The sequence below is a fragment of the Lycorma delicatula genome, chromosome 4 (assembly GCF_047948215.1).
Source record: "Lycorma delicatula isolate Av1 chromosome 4, ASM4794821v1, whole genome shotgun sequence".
Taxonomy (NCBI): Eukaryota; Metazoa; Arthropoda; class Insecta; order Hemiptera; family Fulgoridae; genus Lycorma; species Lycorma delicatula.
This window is the reverse complement of record NC_134458.1, coordinates 3,198,344-3,215,986: the sequence shown is the minus strand read 5'-3', so window position 1 is coordinate 3,215,986 and position 17,643 is coordinate 3,198,344. Positions and strand designations below refer to the sequence as shown.

Here is a 17,643-nt window from a genome sequence, read left to right as displayed (position 1 = left end):
TTGGCATAAATGAGAAGATTTTTCCATATATTTCATCTCAAAAAATGCCAATAAACCAATTTCTAGATTTTTGAAATTCGATCTTGAAAGGGGATGAAAAAAGATAAAAAAAATTTGAACAATGATTGTAAATTTTTCCAATTCTGACTATAGTAAACAAGATATTCAGTAGATTTGAGCTGCAAATACTTTTCAGATAACTATTTAAAAACAACATTTTTTTATCATTCCAATTTTTTTAAGGTGTGCAAAGGTATACGGTGCTGTGGCTCAACCAAGACAGCCAATACCACCCTTACTGTATGTGTGACTGACTGCACCTGCCTCCAATTACTTAACTAAAAAACATAAAATAAAAAGATTGACCGAATGGGAAATGCAAGTAACCATACAATGAGGGCAATGCTGCGATGGGGAACTAGTAATTTATAAATGGCAAAGCCCTCACCGATTTACTCATTTATACAGACAACAGGAGCTGAGAGAATCAATTAGACACCAGTCAGTTAAGTGTAGCCAGTTTTGGTTGAAATTCATTATAATGAGCGGTCTACGCTTCTTATTTATAGAAGTTACTCATCACTTCCCATCCTTTCAATTTTCAATTGTACCATCATTTCCCAAACAGTTGGAAGGTAGAAATTCAGTATAGTTATTCCTAAATTCATAATTACTCCTAAAGAGATCTTTAGGAAAGGTAAGCAAAATTAGTTTAATGAAGTTGCCTATGGGGAAAAGTAAGATTTCTAAGCTTCAAAAATGGTTGCCCACCTACAGAACAGGTACTTTACCTAATATTACATACAGATACAGAGGAACAAATTTATGACCACTTTCTAATCACTTCATTAATATTATGTTTATTTTGAAATAATTATTTATTATTATTTAAATGTTAAATAACTAATTACTATTTTGAAACGTTAATATTTTGTAACTGGTTATTTGTTACAGCAAAAGTAATGCTACATAAAGCATAAGACGTTGAATCTGAAATGAAAACTGTAAATAAGAAATATTTCAAATGACCCCTGCATTATTAAAAATGAAAATGACATAAAGGAGCAACTTTGAACTTATGCGTATCATTTTTTTCACACTTACAGTGGTATTATGGCACTATTGTTATTATATCTAGTGATAGGTTAACAGATTACAGTTTGTTGTTTTAGTTTTTTTTACACTACAGACACAAACAACATAGAAATAGCATTAGTGATAGAATTTTCACATTTTAAACAATCATGTTATATATATTTCAGTAAATTTAATCTTTGTAATTATTTATGAATATAATATTTATATTTTAACAATCATAATATTTATATTTTTTTAACAATATAATATTTATATTATACAATCATGTATTTACTTTTAAATATATTTAAAAGAATTTTAGATGTATACACAAATCTTTAAAACTTATTTTTTCAGTGCAACAACTGCTTAGAGAATTAGAAATGACTTATTACAAACAGAATTTCAATCACAGTATAATTAATGTTAACATTGTTTAAATTTGGTGATTTACAGGAAGTAGACCGTTAACCATGGTGTTGGAAGTTCACATTTAATCCATACCTAACATCCTTTTATCTTCCGGAATGCAACTCCATGAAACATTAGGTTTCTAAATTTGTAGTCATACCCAAGACCCAAATTTTCAACATTTAATAACTAGACTACATCTAAAATCCTTTTAAATATATTTAAAAGTAAATACATGATTGTATAATTAAAAATTTTATTTCCTTTCAGCTAATATGCAACCTGTGTTAAAATGTTCAAAGATAAAAGTTAATACAGAGCATTTGAAGACAACAAAAACTTAAATATGACAGTGCTGATGACTTTCATCACACTATATGTATAAAATATGATTAAAAAAATAAATGCACTTACTGTTGTAAGTGTAGTTTCTAATTTATTGTTTGAGGCACTAAATTCTTTACGCTGGAATCTGAAAGAGTCTTCACTACGATAAAGAATATAATACACATCAATATTGTTATAAAATACAGACGGTCGTTCCCACTGGACAAATAATGTATTATACTCTATGCATGTAACATTCATAATTCTAGGGGGACCAGGTCCGCTGACATCAGTTCTTTGCATTATCGCATCTGATGGTGCTCCTTCAAGGTTTTTGTCAGAAAATGCCTTCACCCATATTTTGTAATCTGTAAATGGAACTGAATAAAAAAAATTATACAATTAGACTTCATAAATTATACTGTATCAATGCCTAATATTACTTAATAAATACATATTCTATAAACATAAAAAGTAATATTATCAAAAGGATCATTCAATAACTAGAAACAAACTGTTGTCCTAATTCAATTTTTTCAAACAATTTAACAATTTACCTGTTTTTCACCATTATTCTCAGCTACAATTATAGAGTTTTTTAACACTCCATTAGTCATTTACTGCTACTGTGAATCTTGATTCTACATAACGAAATCTTGAGGGGCACAAACAAAATAAATTTAAAAAAAATAAGGTCTGGACTTCATGATGGATAGAGCAGTATTACCTAGCTCAAATTTTTAACGGTTTCACATGCTGTCTGTACAGTATACAGACAAATGTCCTGAAGAAAACCTTTATTCTGAAAATGGTATTTTTTATTAAGCATCACAGACTTTATGTTACCTTCATGCATATCTCTAGCAAGGTCTTGAATTTTACCCGAGTGAAGAACTGAAATGCTTATACTCTATGTTTTGCTACTCCGAGTATAGCTAATAATGATAAATCCTGGTCCCAAGACTTGGTTTCTTTTTGTTTGTTGGTAAAATCGCACAAATTTTTCCACAGTTTAATTTATTATGCAATGTAGTAAAGCTTATTACACTTGCTTATTTCCTAGGATAACTTATCAATGTAAGATTCCAAAGTTATTCTAACTCTGGAAGTTTCAACTCCTAAAATCTCAATGAGTCATTCATTATGTTGGTTATTGATCATGTTTTTTAATTAATAATTCACCACATTAGCTCAAAGCTATGGCAATATAAAAGTTATTTTTTTTGGCAAATGAAAAATGTCAGCCTGGCCAGGATTTGAATCCAGGACCTCTGGATGAAAGGCCAAGAGACTACCACTTTGTCATGGGGATTGGCAGTTTAAAGTTTTTCACTAGTCATAAAACGTTTACTATACTGGAACATAATCTGGAAGGAAATTTCAGACAGTTTTATACCAGAAACCATATACCTGAACCTTCTTCTTCAAAGGATTTTGCATTTTACAAAGCATTTTTCAAGAGGGTTTATCATTATTGAAGACCCATAGTTTTGCACTTCTTACTTAAATGTTTTTTTAACGATAAAAGTTTATCACTTTTTTTATTGAATGACCCTTGTACGAGGGTAAGTCAATTATTATCCGCAATTTAGTTATATTTTGGTTTATATTGGTTGTACTGTTGTGTAGATGACGGGAACAGTGTGTTGCCACAATGGAGAGTCTACGAATGGATTGAAAAATTCAGAAATGGTTACACAAGTGTTACGCACGACGAAGAAGCCAGATGACCATTTACTGCCACAAATGAGGAAAACATTGAGCATGCACGTGACATCGTTTTCTTAGACAGACAAGTAACTATTGATGAAGTGGCACATTTTCTGCATATTAGTCACGGTTCTGCCTACAAAATCATCCACAACAGACTTGGGTTTCATTACGTCTGTGCAAGATGGGTCCCAAAACAACTCATATAGTTACATAAACAAACGCACCTGAACATCTGCCAAAAACATTCTTCATCGCTATGATAATGATTGGGACATCTTCTTAGACAGAATCATCACTGGTGACGAAACATGGATTCATCATTACGAGCCGGAGAGTAACGGCAGAGTATGGAATGGAAACATCCAAATTTGCCCTGCAAAAACAAGTTCAAGACCCAACCATTCACAGGAAAACTGATGCTTATGGTTTTTTAAGACTCACAAGGCCCAGTACTGGAACATTATGAGGAAAGGAGCACAACAATAAACAGTGCGCATTACAGTGAGATGCTTACTGCCAAGCTGAAGCCTGCAATTCGAAGCAAACGCCAAGGACTGCTGTCGAAAGGTGTTGTGTTGTTGCACGACAATGCCAGTCCACATACTGCTGCCCACACTGCTGAAACGCTCAGAAACTCAACTTTGAAGTACTGGCTCATCCTCCGTATAATCCTGATCTTGCCCCTTCTCTTTGGGTGGACCACTTGTTCGGTCTACTTAAAGAGGCATTAAGAGGCTTTCGATTTACCTCAGACGAAACAGTGAAAGAAGCAGTGCATTCCTGGCTTGCAGTTCAACCAAAAACCTTCTTTTATGAGGGCATCAGGAAGCTTGTGCAACGATGGACCAAGTGCGTTGATATGCAAGGGGACTATGTTGAAAAATTATGTACATGTAAGTTTCCTACTTGTATTGCAATAAAATTTACAACTACATTGCAGATAATAATTGACTTACCCTCGTATTATATACACAGTTATTAAACATTTAAATGTCAAAATGCAAGATACAATGACTAAAGACGCTCTTCAGTCCTTAAGATCAACAAATCAGTTAATGGCATATTTACACATCAAACAACAGTGCTACCACAAAAATATTTTGTTCATAATTAAACATCAATGGCAGGTTCACTGAAGATTACAACATTTATATGAGGTTTGATAGAAAAATATGTAAAATTTTAGTTTTTCTAATATATAAATATATACGTTATACATTTGACAACGATTGGTTTTGCAGACTATTGTGCCACTCCACTAAAGATTCTTTTTTGCATGCAATGTCAGTAACTTCGCCAGCCTGTGATAAAAATCCTGCATGTCAAAAGCAATTTTTTACAGTCAGCGGAGAAACCTCATTCTATGATCTGATCTTTCTAACGTAATTATAGCATCCAGAATAATTATTTGTGTTTCCTTTTTTTGATCTAAATCCTGTATCATTTGTAAAATTACATGTTTTTTGTAGTGGAATTTTACCAACTTGATCACGCCTTGAACTAAGGGCTATAAGAATACTGTTGTTTTCAGGGTTACAACACTAACGTTATACAGGAAAAGATTTTCAAAATGTGGATGAGCCAGACAGTTGTCAATGAGCAGCAGTATTTTGTCATTTTCAATCTTTAATTCATGGTCCCATTTTCGTAACCAAGACGTAAAGATATCACTTGTCATTCAAGCTTTCTTGTTACTTTCGTACATAACAGGAAGCAATTTCAAATTTTTAAAACATTGGGGTTTAACACTTTTCCCTATACCCAGAAGAGTTTTTTGTCAGTTCCGGTCATATTTTTAACAATTAGTACTGTTAGTCTGCCTTTTAATAATTTTCCCCCAAATACATTTCACCTTTAAACTGAAGAGTTCTTTCTGGCATCAATTTAAAAAAAATACCAAATCCATCAGAATTATAGATTTTTTCATCTGAATAGAATGGCCATTTAATTTTGGCCAAATGGTTTCTAGCCATATTTCTAACACAGCAGTAGGAGCTGCTGCAGCCTCGCCACTTATTCTCCCTGACACAATATCGAGATGCTGATGGAACCATTGTATCCAAGCTGAAATTACTTCACGTGGTTCACACAATTTTTCAAAAAAATTGTTCGCCTTAGTTTGCAATACAAGGCCGCTAATAGGGATATCACTAGCTCTCTGGTATTTAAACTATTTTTAACAGCACTTGATCTAGATTATTATGTTGACTAGACAGTAATTTTTTTGATTTAATAAAATTTATTTCAAAATTTTTCCATATTACTGATATTGTTGAATGACCTACACCTAATTATTGGGTAATGTCCTTATTAGTTTCACTATTCTCTAACCGCCAGATTATGTGTGCCTTTTCCTCTATCATGAATGTTTTTTGCGAAGTCATAATTAAATCACTATTAAATGAATTACAAAGAATACATAAAATAAAATACTCTACCCACATGATATGATCACAGCAAAAGATTAATAACAACTGAATGTGGCTACTTCAGTTTACAATAATCTGCTACAAGAAGCAGATAAGAAAAACAAGAATCATAGTACATATGCAGGTAAAAAGGAAAGGTGACTCATTTTAACCATCAAAATATTTCCGTAGCTACAATGTATAGATATACACGTTACCAATGAGTCACTTCTGTCTGTCATTATAGGTGATAAAATGTAGCATTGCTGTAGAAAAAATAAGTCACAATAATCCATATGTCACAACCGATGTAATTATAAACAATACATATACTGTATTTATGTATTAACAGCATACCAAACCAAAAAAGAGACAAGTTTTTGGTCACTATATCTGATATGTCATTATATCTGATGTCACTATAAACGATACTTACTCTATACATAATATAATAGTGGAGATTTGCAGTTGAAGCACAAACTTTAATGAATTGTGAACTTAAATGTTTAACACTGTGTGAGCTGGGTTTGAACTGAATGATTATGAACATCTAAAAACCAATTTATAGATTTTTTGAGTTTCATTCCAAATTTAAAGGGTTAAAATAGATTTCTGAATTTTTTGAAACCCAGTTATTTTTTTAATTTCTCGGTAACAAATGAGGAAATCAAACTGATTTTTTGTGAGCGTAATCTTCATCAATAAACCAATTTTCAGACTTTTGAAATTTGACCGTGAAAGGGGATGAAGAAAGGTAAAAAAATGTTTTAAACAATGATTGTAAATTTTCCCAATCCCACCTATAATACACGATATTCAGTAGATTTAGGCATGCAAATACTCTTGAGATAAATATTTAAAAATTGTATTCAGGTTGTTTTTAATTCCAATTTTTTTAGGGGTGTGAAGGTATATGGTGCTGTGGTTCAACCAACACAGCCACTGCCACTGTTACTATATGTGTTACTGGCTGCATCTGCCTCTGGTTACTTGACTAAAAAGCAAAATAAAATGACTGATTGCTACAGGAAACAGTAATCATTTAGCACAGGCAAAGCTGCGACAGGGAGCTAGTAATATATATAAATCACAGAATGATTAAAAATTATATGGCCAAACTCTGATAACTGATTATTCAAATAAAAATTAAGAAAATTTCCAGTAACCTTAAGTCTGAAAACATTGCAATTTCTGTGTTTAAATTAATAACCCAAAAATGAACTGAGATATTTAATTAAATTATGTAACTAAGTTTAAAATGTTATTCTTTACAAAAATAGATAAATATAGTGTATCTATATTTTAAAATTTCAAAAAGTGATTGCATCAATTTTTCATTCATTAAAACGTCTATAAGTATTAGTTTTTACTATTAAGAAAAATCTTAAATATTTACCATAAAAAAAAGAAAATTTTATTTTTAAATATAACTTCAAACACCTAAGTAATCCAAAAAATCTGAAGAAATAAATTTTTGCCAAGGTTTTCAATTAAAAATAAACTACATATTTTTTTCTACCTTTAAATACTTGTACATTATTTGTTTTTTCATAGCAGTCATTATCAATTAATGCAACAAGATTTGTTCACAGCAGATAGTTTTGCTTTATGTATTTAATTTATATGTCAGACTATAAAATTAAATGTTTATTTTAAAAAAAAGAAAAAACTTTTAAAATAAGTGGTATTAAATGGTAGGGTCATTAGCCATTAAAAAATGCCAACACATTGTGAACTACACCCAGTGTTCCTAGCTTGTGATCTACAAGAACCAGTCTACTGAACGTGGTTTTGGCCTTTGAAATTTAACTTTACTTCAGATCCTCCAATTTCCAAAGCTGCTACTCTTTAAGATGTTCCAGGTGTATTCAAATCAACAGGTTGTAAAGGATGCTGTTACTCTTGCATAGCACTTATAATATGTTTGGTTTTTGAGTTTTAATATTTTTATTCATAAAACATTAAATGCAGAGGTCCCTTTTTCTAGTGTTGAAACGTTACTTTTTTCTTGTTGATGTATATATTAATGGATAAAAAAACTGCAATAGTTAGGAAGCCAGTACTATTTACTTACTTGCTCTCCTCACTGAATCTACTCCGATAAGCAAACAAATGTTGAAACATAAAATCATCTTTGAAAAATATAATTTTCTAAATCATCAGAGGATACAAAAAAAAAACTATTGGAGAAATACAAAAAAAACTCAGATCTTCTGACCACCAAAATCAGGAGATATTCTTACATTTAAAGAGCAATTTTACGTCAACCATCAAATAACTAGAGGATCAAGTCAATCTAAGTCGCTAAGATTACCAGAGCATATAGAAGTTATATGATCAAGAAAAAATAAAATAATTAAATTTGTACTAAATCAGAATGGTTATGACAAAGACTTTGATTTTATATATAAAAAGTTTTAAGTGAAAATATTATCAGAAAAAAATTAATTAGGTAATAAATAAGTGTACTACAGAAGAATCTAATAAATTTACAAACCAACTAAGACCATAATAAAATATTCCAAAAATAATAAAAATACAAATACGAGGTGTGATAAAAAAATTTTGAGATTAGACCAATAAAAAAAAGTGATCTAAATTTGGCTCCCACCATGTTCAAAATAGTTCTGTTACCAGTTTTTTCCACTGTTGGAATGCTCTGGGGAAGCCATTTCTTTAAGCACATCAAGCAGCTTCCATAATTAACTACATCTGCTACATGGTGCCAAATTGATGACACACTCTATCTTGGAAACCTTCAACCATATTTTGTAAAACAGTAAGAAGTTGCAGGAGTATTACTTGGCAAATACAGTGTGAGGGGGTGAGGAACACCCCCTCACATGTATAAAAAAATACATTTTTTTAGCTGTGAAGTAAGAACATTGTTATGATGAAGTACCAAATCTCTCCTCTGCTACAGTTCACATTATTTGCATGAATATTCTCTCTTAGATATCTCAAAACTTTACAGTACAACTTGGCAATAATAATATGACTCTATGTAAAACCTGATAAATATCAAAGAATGCACTTGATCACACTCCTGAGCTGCTTTTCCTTCTTTAGTCTCAGAGTGTTGACCATTTCACTAAAACAGCTGCTGTTTAGTCTCTGGATCGTAGCTGCAGACCCAACTCTCACTGTCAGTGATGACCCTTAACATGAAATTTACACTATTCTGCGCTTGCTGAAAAATGTCAAAAAGGTGAGTGGTCAGCGGTCAGGAGACCAGGCACAAACTCAGGTAGTAAAAGAGTTCACGTTTAAAAGAGAAGTGAGAATTAAATGCACCGATCCAAATGATATTTTGTGATATCAAAAATTGTCTATATGGTGATATAATGATCCTCATGTAAAAGCTGATTTAGTCACAATACTGAGAGTTGTGCTCATGAAGGATCACACTGTCCTCTCCATCCTCCAGAGATATTCTAGCCCTCTTGATGCTCAACTGCCACTCAAAACAAATATCTGGCTTTATTGCTATTTGTTTCAGAACTAGTCTTGGATTTTTTTAATAACAACTCATATGATCTAAGTGGATTACACAGACAATGTGACAATGGATTATTCAAACATTTCTCCAAACAAATTAGAGCCTACAGAAATGGAAATTCATAATTATCAAATACATATAGCAGAATATTTTACTTTCAACATGCACAAAATAACAATCAAGAGATCAATTTAAGTGCTTCAGATTGTGAATAATTGATAATTATTTCTTTCTTAAACTGAGGCCTCCCAACTATCCTTATAGTACTCTTCGATACTCACCTAGCTGCAGAGTCAAGCTACTTTTGGTAAACAGCAATTAAATTATACCTGATCCAATTGCTCAGCGAGTGGTTAAAAATATATAATCAATATAAAGGTCAGAGAGAATATGAAGAGAGAATAACACATAAAAAACAGCCAAACACGTACAGTGGAGTTACAGACAACAATGAAGATACATTTAGCAATAAGCATTGAGAATGTATTTTTTTTAATCTTTATTGGTCACATTGGACTATTTTTTTCCCTCTTACACCCTTATGCTGGATCCGCAATTAAGCATAGAACAACGTAGGGGGTGTCCTTTCTACTCTAACAGCCCTTCCAACCTACCGGCAGTATGTCTGGCATGGCAGGTTGGGCTGCCGGTCGGATCTTTACTTTATATTATATTAGTAAGCTATTATTATTAGCAACCCATTAGAGTACCCCACTTCCTGTGCAGTTTTTTAGCAGTGTTCCTATATGAGGCTAACCAGTAGTCATTAAACAAAAAACTACCACCAATCCCTCATCAAGAACGGCCCAGCTCGGCTCACCGTCCTCTCCAGATCGAGGCTGCCCTCCCTAACTAAACACACATATGGTTACACACGATTAAGGTTCCAACCATCACGGGATTTTGTCTTCAATATTCTAGTACCTAGCTTCTCCAAATTTCACCAGGCCTGCCTACTGGAAAGCATATAACCCATAGTCCTCTCTGGAGTAAGCCAGGTCAAACCCAGCTCCTGTCGAACACCGTCCCACCTACAACAGTGGTATATGGTGTGCTCTGGTGTGTCCTGTGACTTGCAGTATCTACAAGCAGAGATAGCACGTTTACCAAACCGGCACAGGTACCCCTCAAACTCCCCATGCCCGGTTAGCAGCTGGGAGAGGTAGAATCCCAGCTCCCCAAAGCCACGCTGAACCCACAGATCAATGTTATGTATAATGTGTCTTGTCCATTCTTTCTTTTTGTCAAATTTTCATGATGTAATCAAGGGCCATGTTGAAAAGCAGTGGGGTTAATTCGTCACCCTGCCTGAAGCTGGTTTTTATTGTGAATGCTTTTGAAATTTTCCTTCTGAATTTTACTTTGGAATTACTGTTGATTAAAGTTAGTTCACTGATTTTTATTAATTTGGGATGAAGGCCATATGATATGAGAATTTTTAAAAGTGTGGGTCTATAGATGCTGTTGTAAGCTTTTTTGAAGTCTATGAATGAGATACAGTTATTTATTTCTGAACTTGTGATATTCCTTGATTAGTTTCAGGCTGAAAATTTGTTGTAGAGGTGAAATCTGCCTTAGTATTCTCCAAGCTGTGGTTCCAGAGTGTTTATAATCCTGTTGTAAATTATGCAGGAGAAAATTTTGTATGTGCAATCTAGAAGGATTATTCCTCAACAATTACCTAGGTTGGTTGTCCCCTTTTCTGAATAATGGATGGATTATTGCTGTAGTTGTGTTCAAAAATGTTCTGTGTGATCCACATTTTGACTAGGTGTTAGTAGAGATTTTTGATCAATGATTTTCCTGCGTTTTTCCAGATTTCTGCAAAGACTACGTCTGGGCCGCATGCTTTGTAAATTCTAAGTTCTTTAATTGCGAATTCCAAACTGTTGATGGTTGGAGGATCGATTTGCTCTGGGGGCGCTGAGAAAGGTGTGTCAGTGTTTATTTGAAAAGTTTCCAGTAGGTTATCCCTTTACTAAATAGTTTTTTATCTTTCTGAAATAAGCAAAAATTTTAACTTGAATGTTAGCTTCTCTAATGCATTGGTCTAAAAAAGCATAATTACTGTGATTGCTCCAAGCAAATAGAACATTTATGACTAGAACAGCTACAACTTAAAATGTGACAACCAATCCATAAGACCAATGTTTCTTGGCTTTTCTTGTCAATGAACCTTTCCAAAAAGAATTTATATCACTCTACAGCTGCTGCAGTCACTGAATGAAATAACAGCAAACAGTATAAGGTGACTTATCATATTTAACAATATCATATAAAAAAAGGCAAAAGAGAAAAAAGGTGCTTCAATTTGAACCCTACAGAGCTCAAAAACATTACAGGTAATGCCAACCAGCCTTACAACATAAGATCTATCTGTCAAAAATAATCAAACTAAATAGATAAGTAGAATAGAACATACAAAATTTGCTAGTTTCTCGAGCAAATGAACAAAAGGTGGTGAGGTACTTTATCAAAAACCTATAAAAAATGAAATATTACATCCACCTATCCCTGATTATCTAAATAAAAGTTAACAGTCAACAAAAATAGGTTAGGTTGGAACTAGTTATCCTTTCGCTTGTACAAGGAGTGATCTGATTTCTGACAAGATTGTGTGTAGTATAATTATGCAAAATTACTTAAAAATTTGTGGCAACAACTACCAGGACAGTAACTGTCCTATGACCAGATGTGTTATAAGTCATTATTTTCAGGTACAATAGCTATGTTTCTACTGGAGAGAAAAACCACTTAATTTGAAGTTTAACATAAAATGCATAAAAAAAATAAGAGCAACATCAAATTTAGCAACTTGAAGCACAAAAGTATGTAACCGTGAAGCACAGTTGTTTATAGAGTTAGTGTTTATATTACAAATTAGAACTTGTTTAAAAATGTTAGATAGTCATTGTTAGTCTCTTTTTTTGTCTATATTTTAACAAAAAAATCAACTCCTAGGATGAAAATTGCAAGTTCATTTATTTTTCTAGTTTTAAATATAATTATTTTATCTTATAATTTGTCAGATGAGGCCTGAAAAAGAGCTTTTCTTTAGCGGAGTCCTTGTTGTGTAGCAATATAGGCAGTTTTCTTTCCTCAGCTAATTTTAGATTTCTATCCGTAAGTCTCTGCAAGTAAATTGGACTATTCAGTTTTTAATGTTGGATCTGTTTATACTATGCGCCATTAATTCCTTTCCTTTTGTTTGTATTCATATGGCTTAGTAGTTGAATTAAATTTATATGTAGTTATCTAGAATTTTCTTCCTTTCTGAAATATATGTAATTATATGTTTCTAATCTTTGAAAATTGACTTGACTTTTCTAATTCTTGTTTAGGTTTCATTTAACTCTTTGGACATTTCTTAATTATCATCCTTACAGTTCTTGTTCTATATTTTAATTTTTCAAGTTCATTTTTAACATTACTCATACTCAGTAGAAAATCATTGAATTTATCTTCCATTTTTTATATGGTTTTCCTATTTCATATATTTTTAAGTATACTCTTTTATTTAGTTTCTCAGACATAATTCCAGTGAATTTTTTAACTTCAGGCAATCTACTAGCGAGTTCCACATGAACTGAATGAAAGACAGCAAGAAAACTGAAAAAGCATTTGTGAAATACTGCTCGCCAGGTACAAAAGAAAGTCATTTCTCCATTGAATTGTGACAGGTGATAAAAAGTGTATATATTTTGAGAATCCTACATGATTCTCATAAAATATCATGGGTGTCTCCAGGCTAACCATTGACATCGATTTCAAACCCAAATTGCTATGAAAAGAAGACAATACTCTGTGTTTGGTGGAATCAGAAGGGTGAGATCTATTATGAGTTGTAAAAACCTGGCAAAACCGTTAATACTCAACACTACCAACAACAAATGATTGATCTGAATCAAGCATTGTGTGAAAAATAACCAGAATATCAAAAAAGGCAACACAAAGTGATTTTGCTTCATGATAATGCACCATCACACACAGCAAAGCAAGTCAAGGAAACAATTGAGGCATTTAGTTGGATAAATACTTTCTCATGTGGCTTACTCACCAGACTTGGCTCCGTCTGATTACTATTTATTTGCATCGATGGGACATGCATTTGCTGAGCAGCACTTCACTTCTTATGAAAATGTACGAAAATGGCTCAATGACTGGTTTGCCTTAAAACAACAACAGTTTTTTTGGCATGGCATTCATAAATTGTCAGAGAGATGTGAAAAATGTATAGCTAGCGATGGGCAATATTTCAAACAAAATATTTTTTATCATTTTCATGCAATAAATGGGTATTTTCTACACAAAAATTCTGGTTTCATATTTACACACATAGAAAAATAAATAATTTGGCAATAAATGGGTATTTTCTACACAAAAATTCCATTTTCATATCTACACACATGGTAAATAATTTGGCAAAGAATAGACAATAACTTTTTTCAGATCTCCTCCTTGCTGTTATTTCAATACTTCCACATTCAAAATGTAATTTTGATTCACATAACTCCCATTCCCAAAAATTGTCCATTATCTTGTAATCCTACACTATATTTATGGCAATTCATTTTGTTGATTGTCAAAGTTTCTTATGATTTATTTGGGATATAAATCTTATGAACTCTTTATTTATAGTAAGATGTTATATATTATACTACAAAGTTGCCATAATATATTTACTTTTAGTTCATTTTATATGTTAAAAGATTAATAATATTAAAAATGGATAGAAATATGTGTATGCCCACAAATATATAAACTGATTAAGTACAAATTCAATCTTATAGAAAATACATTTTATTGTTCATTTTAAAATCTCAATTAAAGAGTAATATCAGGGTCATTCAGAAAGTTCTCAGCCTGACACAGAGACTTTTGTAGTTATCATCACATAACTACAAAATTTGTCAAGCATTATCCTTTAGATGGTGTACTGCGAAGTATTAGTACATTTAGTCTAAACTGGTTTGGAGTCAAGTTTTGACATTTTCTGGAAAAAACTAAAAAAAAAACTGAAGTTTAAGCTGTTATAAAGTGCTTTGTTTTAAAAGGTCTAATTCTTACGCACATACAAAAGGAGTAAGATTTCACTTCAAAGGATTCTTCGCCTTCATTTTCAATGGTAAAAACGTGGGCTGCTAAATTTAAATGTGGTCGTACATACATTCAAGATGATGAATGCTCAGAACATCAAAAAATTGCTATAACCAACAAAATTGTAACAAATATCCACAATTCTGTATTAAATAATCAGTGACTGAAGGTACGTGAGCTTGCTGACATCACAAACATCTCAATAATCTGTGTCCACTATATTTTACACGATGTTTGGGTATAAAAAAGCTTTGTGCTTCATGGGTACCACATTGTTAACAAAAAACAAATTTGACTGAACACTTCTCAAGAAAGTTTTCACTTTCCACTGTTTCTTCAACATTTTATAACAGCAGATGAAACACAGATTCACCATTACACACCAGAAACCAAACAGCAGTCCAAACAACGGGTAGAAGCAGATGAAGGTGTGCCAAAGAAAACGAAACCACAACCACAGTTGATAATTTCATGATGTATTGCCCAAAAACTACCTGGAAAAAGGTAGGACCATCACTGGACCAATTGAAGGGTGCTATTCAGACTAAACGTCCAAATCTGGCCAAAAAGAAAGTCCTTTTTATCCACGAAAATGTGCCGCACACACATCTTGGGTTACTGCTGCAAAACTCCATGACCCAAGCTTTAATGTGGTTCTACATGTGCCAAATTCATCAGATTTGGCTTCCAGCAGTAACTTTCTCTTCCCAGACTTGAAGAAATGACTCACTGGATCATTTGCTTCAAATGATGAGATCAAAGCTGAGACAATCATTTATTTTGCGATTTTGTAAGTTGGACAAATCACATTATACTGAGTGCATTAAACAATTGGAAAGTCATTGGTCTAAACGTACTGAATTGCAAGGTACTACGTTGAAAAAGAAAAAAGAATTCCTGAAAAATCTTGTTTTCTCTGTAAGCCAAGAACTTCCTGAACGATCCTCATAATTCTTTTCAATTCAACTGATATAAATTTCTCTTGAAAAAATGTACTGAATTACATTTTTTTTTATGTCCAAAACCCTAACTGAATATTACTGGCCTTTATTTATACTGATTGTCTGTTTTAGAACTAATCTTATATTATATTAGAATTTTATATAAATAAAAATTAAATCATACAAATTTTTCTTTCCAAACTTTTTCATATTTCAGAAAATATTTTATTCTTCACCAAGTAAATGTAATCTAAGCTATCGCAACAGCTTCCTGAGTATATAGAAAATTAATTAAAATTAAAATTGTAATGAAATACAAAGGTTTCATCATTAAAAAATGCACACATTAATGGACCAAAAGTAAACAATTTATTCATCCTCAATTAGTGGTTGAGGATAAATCATATAAAGTTTTTATTAGAAAGTTATTAATTCAGCAATATTTATAATTATTAACAGTTATATAATATTATCTTAAATTAGCTATTTTTTTTTTAAAATATCTATAACAGAAAATTAATTATTTTTTAAATTAAAACATTTCTTTAAAAATGGATTTCAATACATGTCATCATCAATGAAAATAAAATAATTAAAAGAAAAAAAAATTAATGTAAGCTATTAACTATAAATCTTTTAACAAAATGATTTAATTTAAAATAAATTTATAACTGAAAACTAGCTTACACAAGATGTTATATTTAAAATTTATTATATTAGACGTCATAACCGTTAAACTTAATCTATTATTTAAATATGACGTTGAATAATTTATCACTACCAAACTGGATTATTTCATTAATTAATTTTCAATGAAATTATTTTTAACATACAGAACTTTTTCCAACTATTCATGTCTTTTCCTCTATTTTTAAATTTTAAAATTGCTGTTAGTTTTTAATTTCTTCATTACGTTCTTTTTTATGAATCAGGTGTTTGGTCATTTTAGATAAATTTGAAACACACACACGCACGTGTGTATATGTAACAAGTAGGTTTGCAAAGTCCATAAAACAAAATTATTTGAATATAATCCATCATACGTATGGTTTCATTGAAAAACTAATATAGCCTTTTTCCCACAGGCATAAAAATTCCTGAATTTTTCAAAAAACTGAATTCCCTAACTTTTAAATGTTCTAGTTCTTTTGGTTATTTTCTGATTACACAATTTTCACTGGAGCAGATTTTCAGGTACATTCAGTAATAATAGTAAAATTGTAGTTTATTAAAAATAGGTCTAATGTTACTTTATAAATTAATTTACCAATAATATTTTTAATTCAATCAAGTCTTAATAATAAAAATAAAATCCAACTAAGAAGAAAATTTGGGGGGGGGGGGAGGGTATTTAACCCGTTATACACCTAATACTGTAGTTTGTACAGATACATACATATAATCTGGATATAAAAAATACAGGCCTACAACTAATCCAATAGTTGAATATAAGTTCAGTTGCCATTTATATAACTACTGACATAAAAGTAATATAATGGACCTTACTAAAGCTTTCAATACAATAAATAAAGTCATATACTGTATATTATGTAATAAAATGTAAAGTAAATTAGAAAATTGTGGAATTACAGAAGCAGCTTTAAATTTAATTACATTGATTTAGTTGTAATGTAAAGAAATTATATTTAATGATAATATTAATTTATTTTCTAGACATAAGGTGTATTTCAATGTAACGTGCTCCAAAGGTCGATCTGAACAACTTTTGTTCATTCTGTAAAAATGATTTGCTAAAAATAAATTATGATTTTTTTACTCTCATATGAAGATGAAATATCATTTAACTTTGAATAGAAAAATTATATAAAAATTCGAAAACATTGGTAAACACAGTGTGAACATTATTTAATAATAATAATATTTAAATTACGAATGCCTCAAATGCTAATTTGGTCGAATTTAAGAATATTAAAGCATACATAAATAATACTATCTCAAATGACAGTGTTACTTGAGGAATGTCAGTTAATAACTGGAAATAATTCTGGATAAGGTAATGTCATGAAATGATCATACAAAATATATCTGTGATAAAAACAAAGAGAAAATTGAATTATATGTATTTATATTGCTGACAAGTGTTAAATCATTAATTAACATATATTATTGCATTATTCAGCCTTTTCTGGCTTATGGAACTGTTATGATA

The 17,643-nt window shown here is 31.3% G+C and overlaps 1 protein-coding gene across 4 annotated transcripts in view; it reads right to left on the bottom strand.

The window, feature by feature from the left end:
- Ptp99A (Protein tyrosine phosphatase 99A) overlaps positions 1–17,643 on the bottom strand; it is a 114,716-nt gene that overhangs the window by 82,870 nt on the left and 14,203 nt on the right. For 3 of the 4 annotated variants that reach the window (XM_075362156.1, XM_075362157.1, XM_075362155.1), the window contains exon 3: positions 1,903–2,195. In XM_075362156.1, coding sequence (XP_075218271.1) covers positions 1,903–2,195 — 293 coding nt within the window. The remainder of the gene's footprint in view (positions 1–1,902; positions 2,196–17,643) is intronic. The other variant, XM_075362158.1, reaches the window with a different exon arrangement.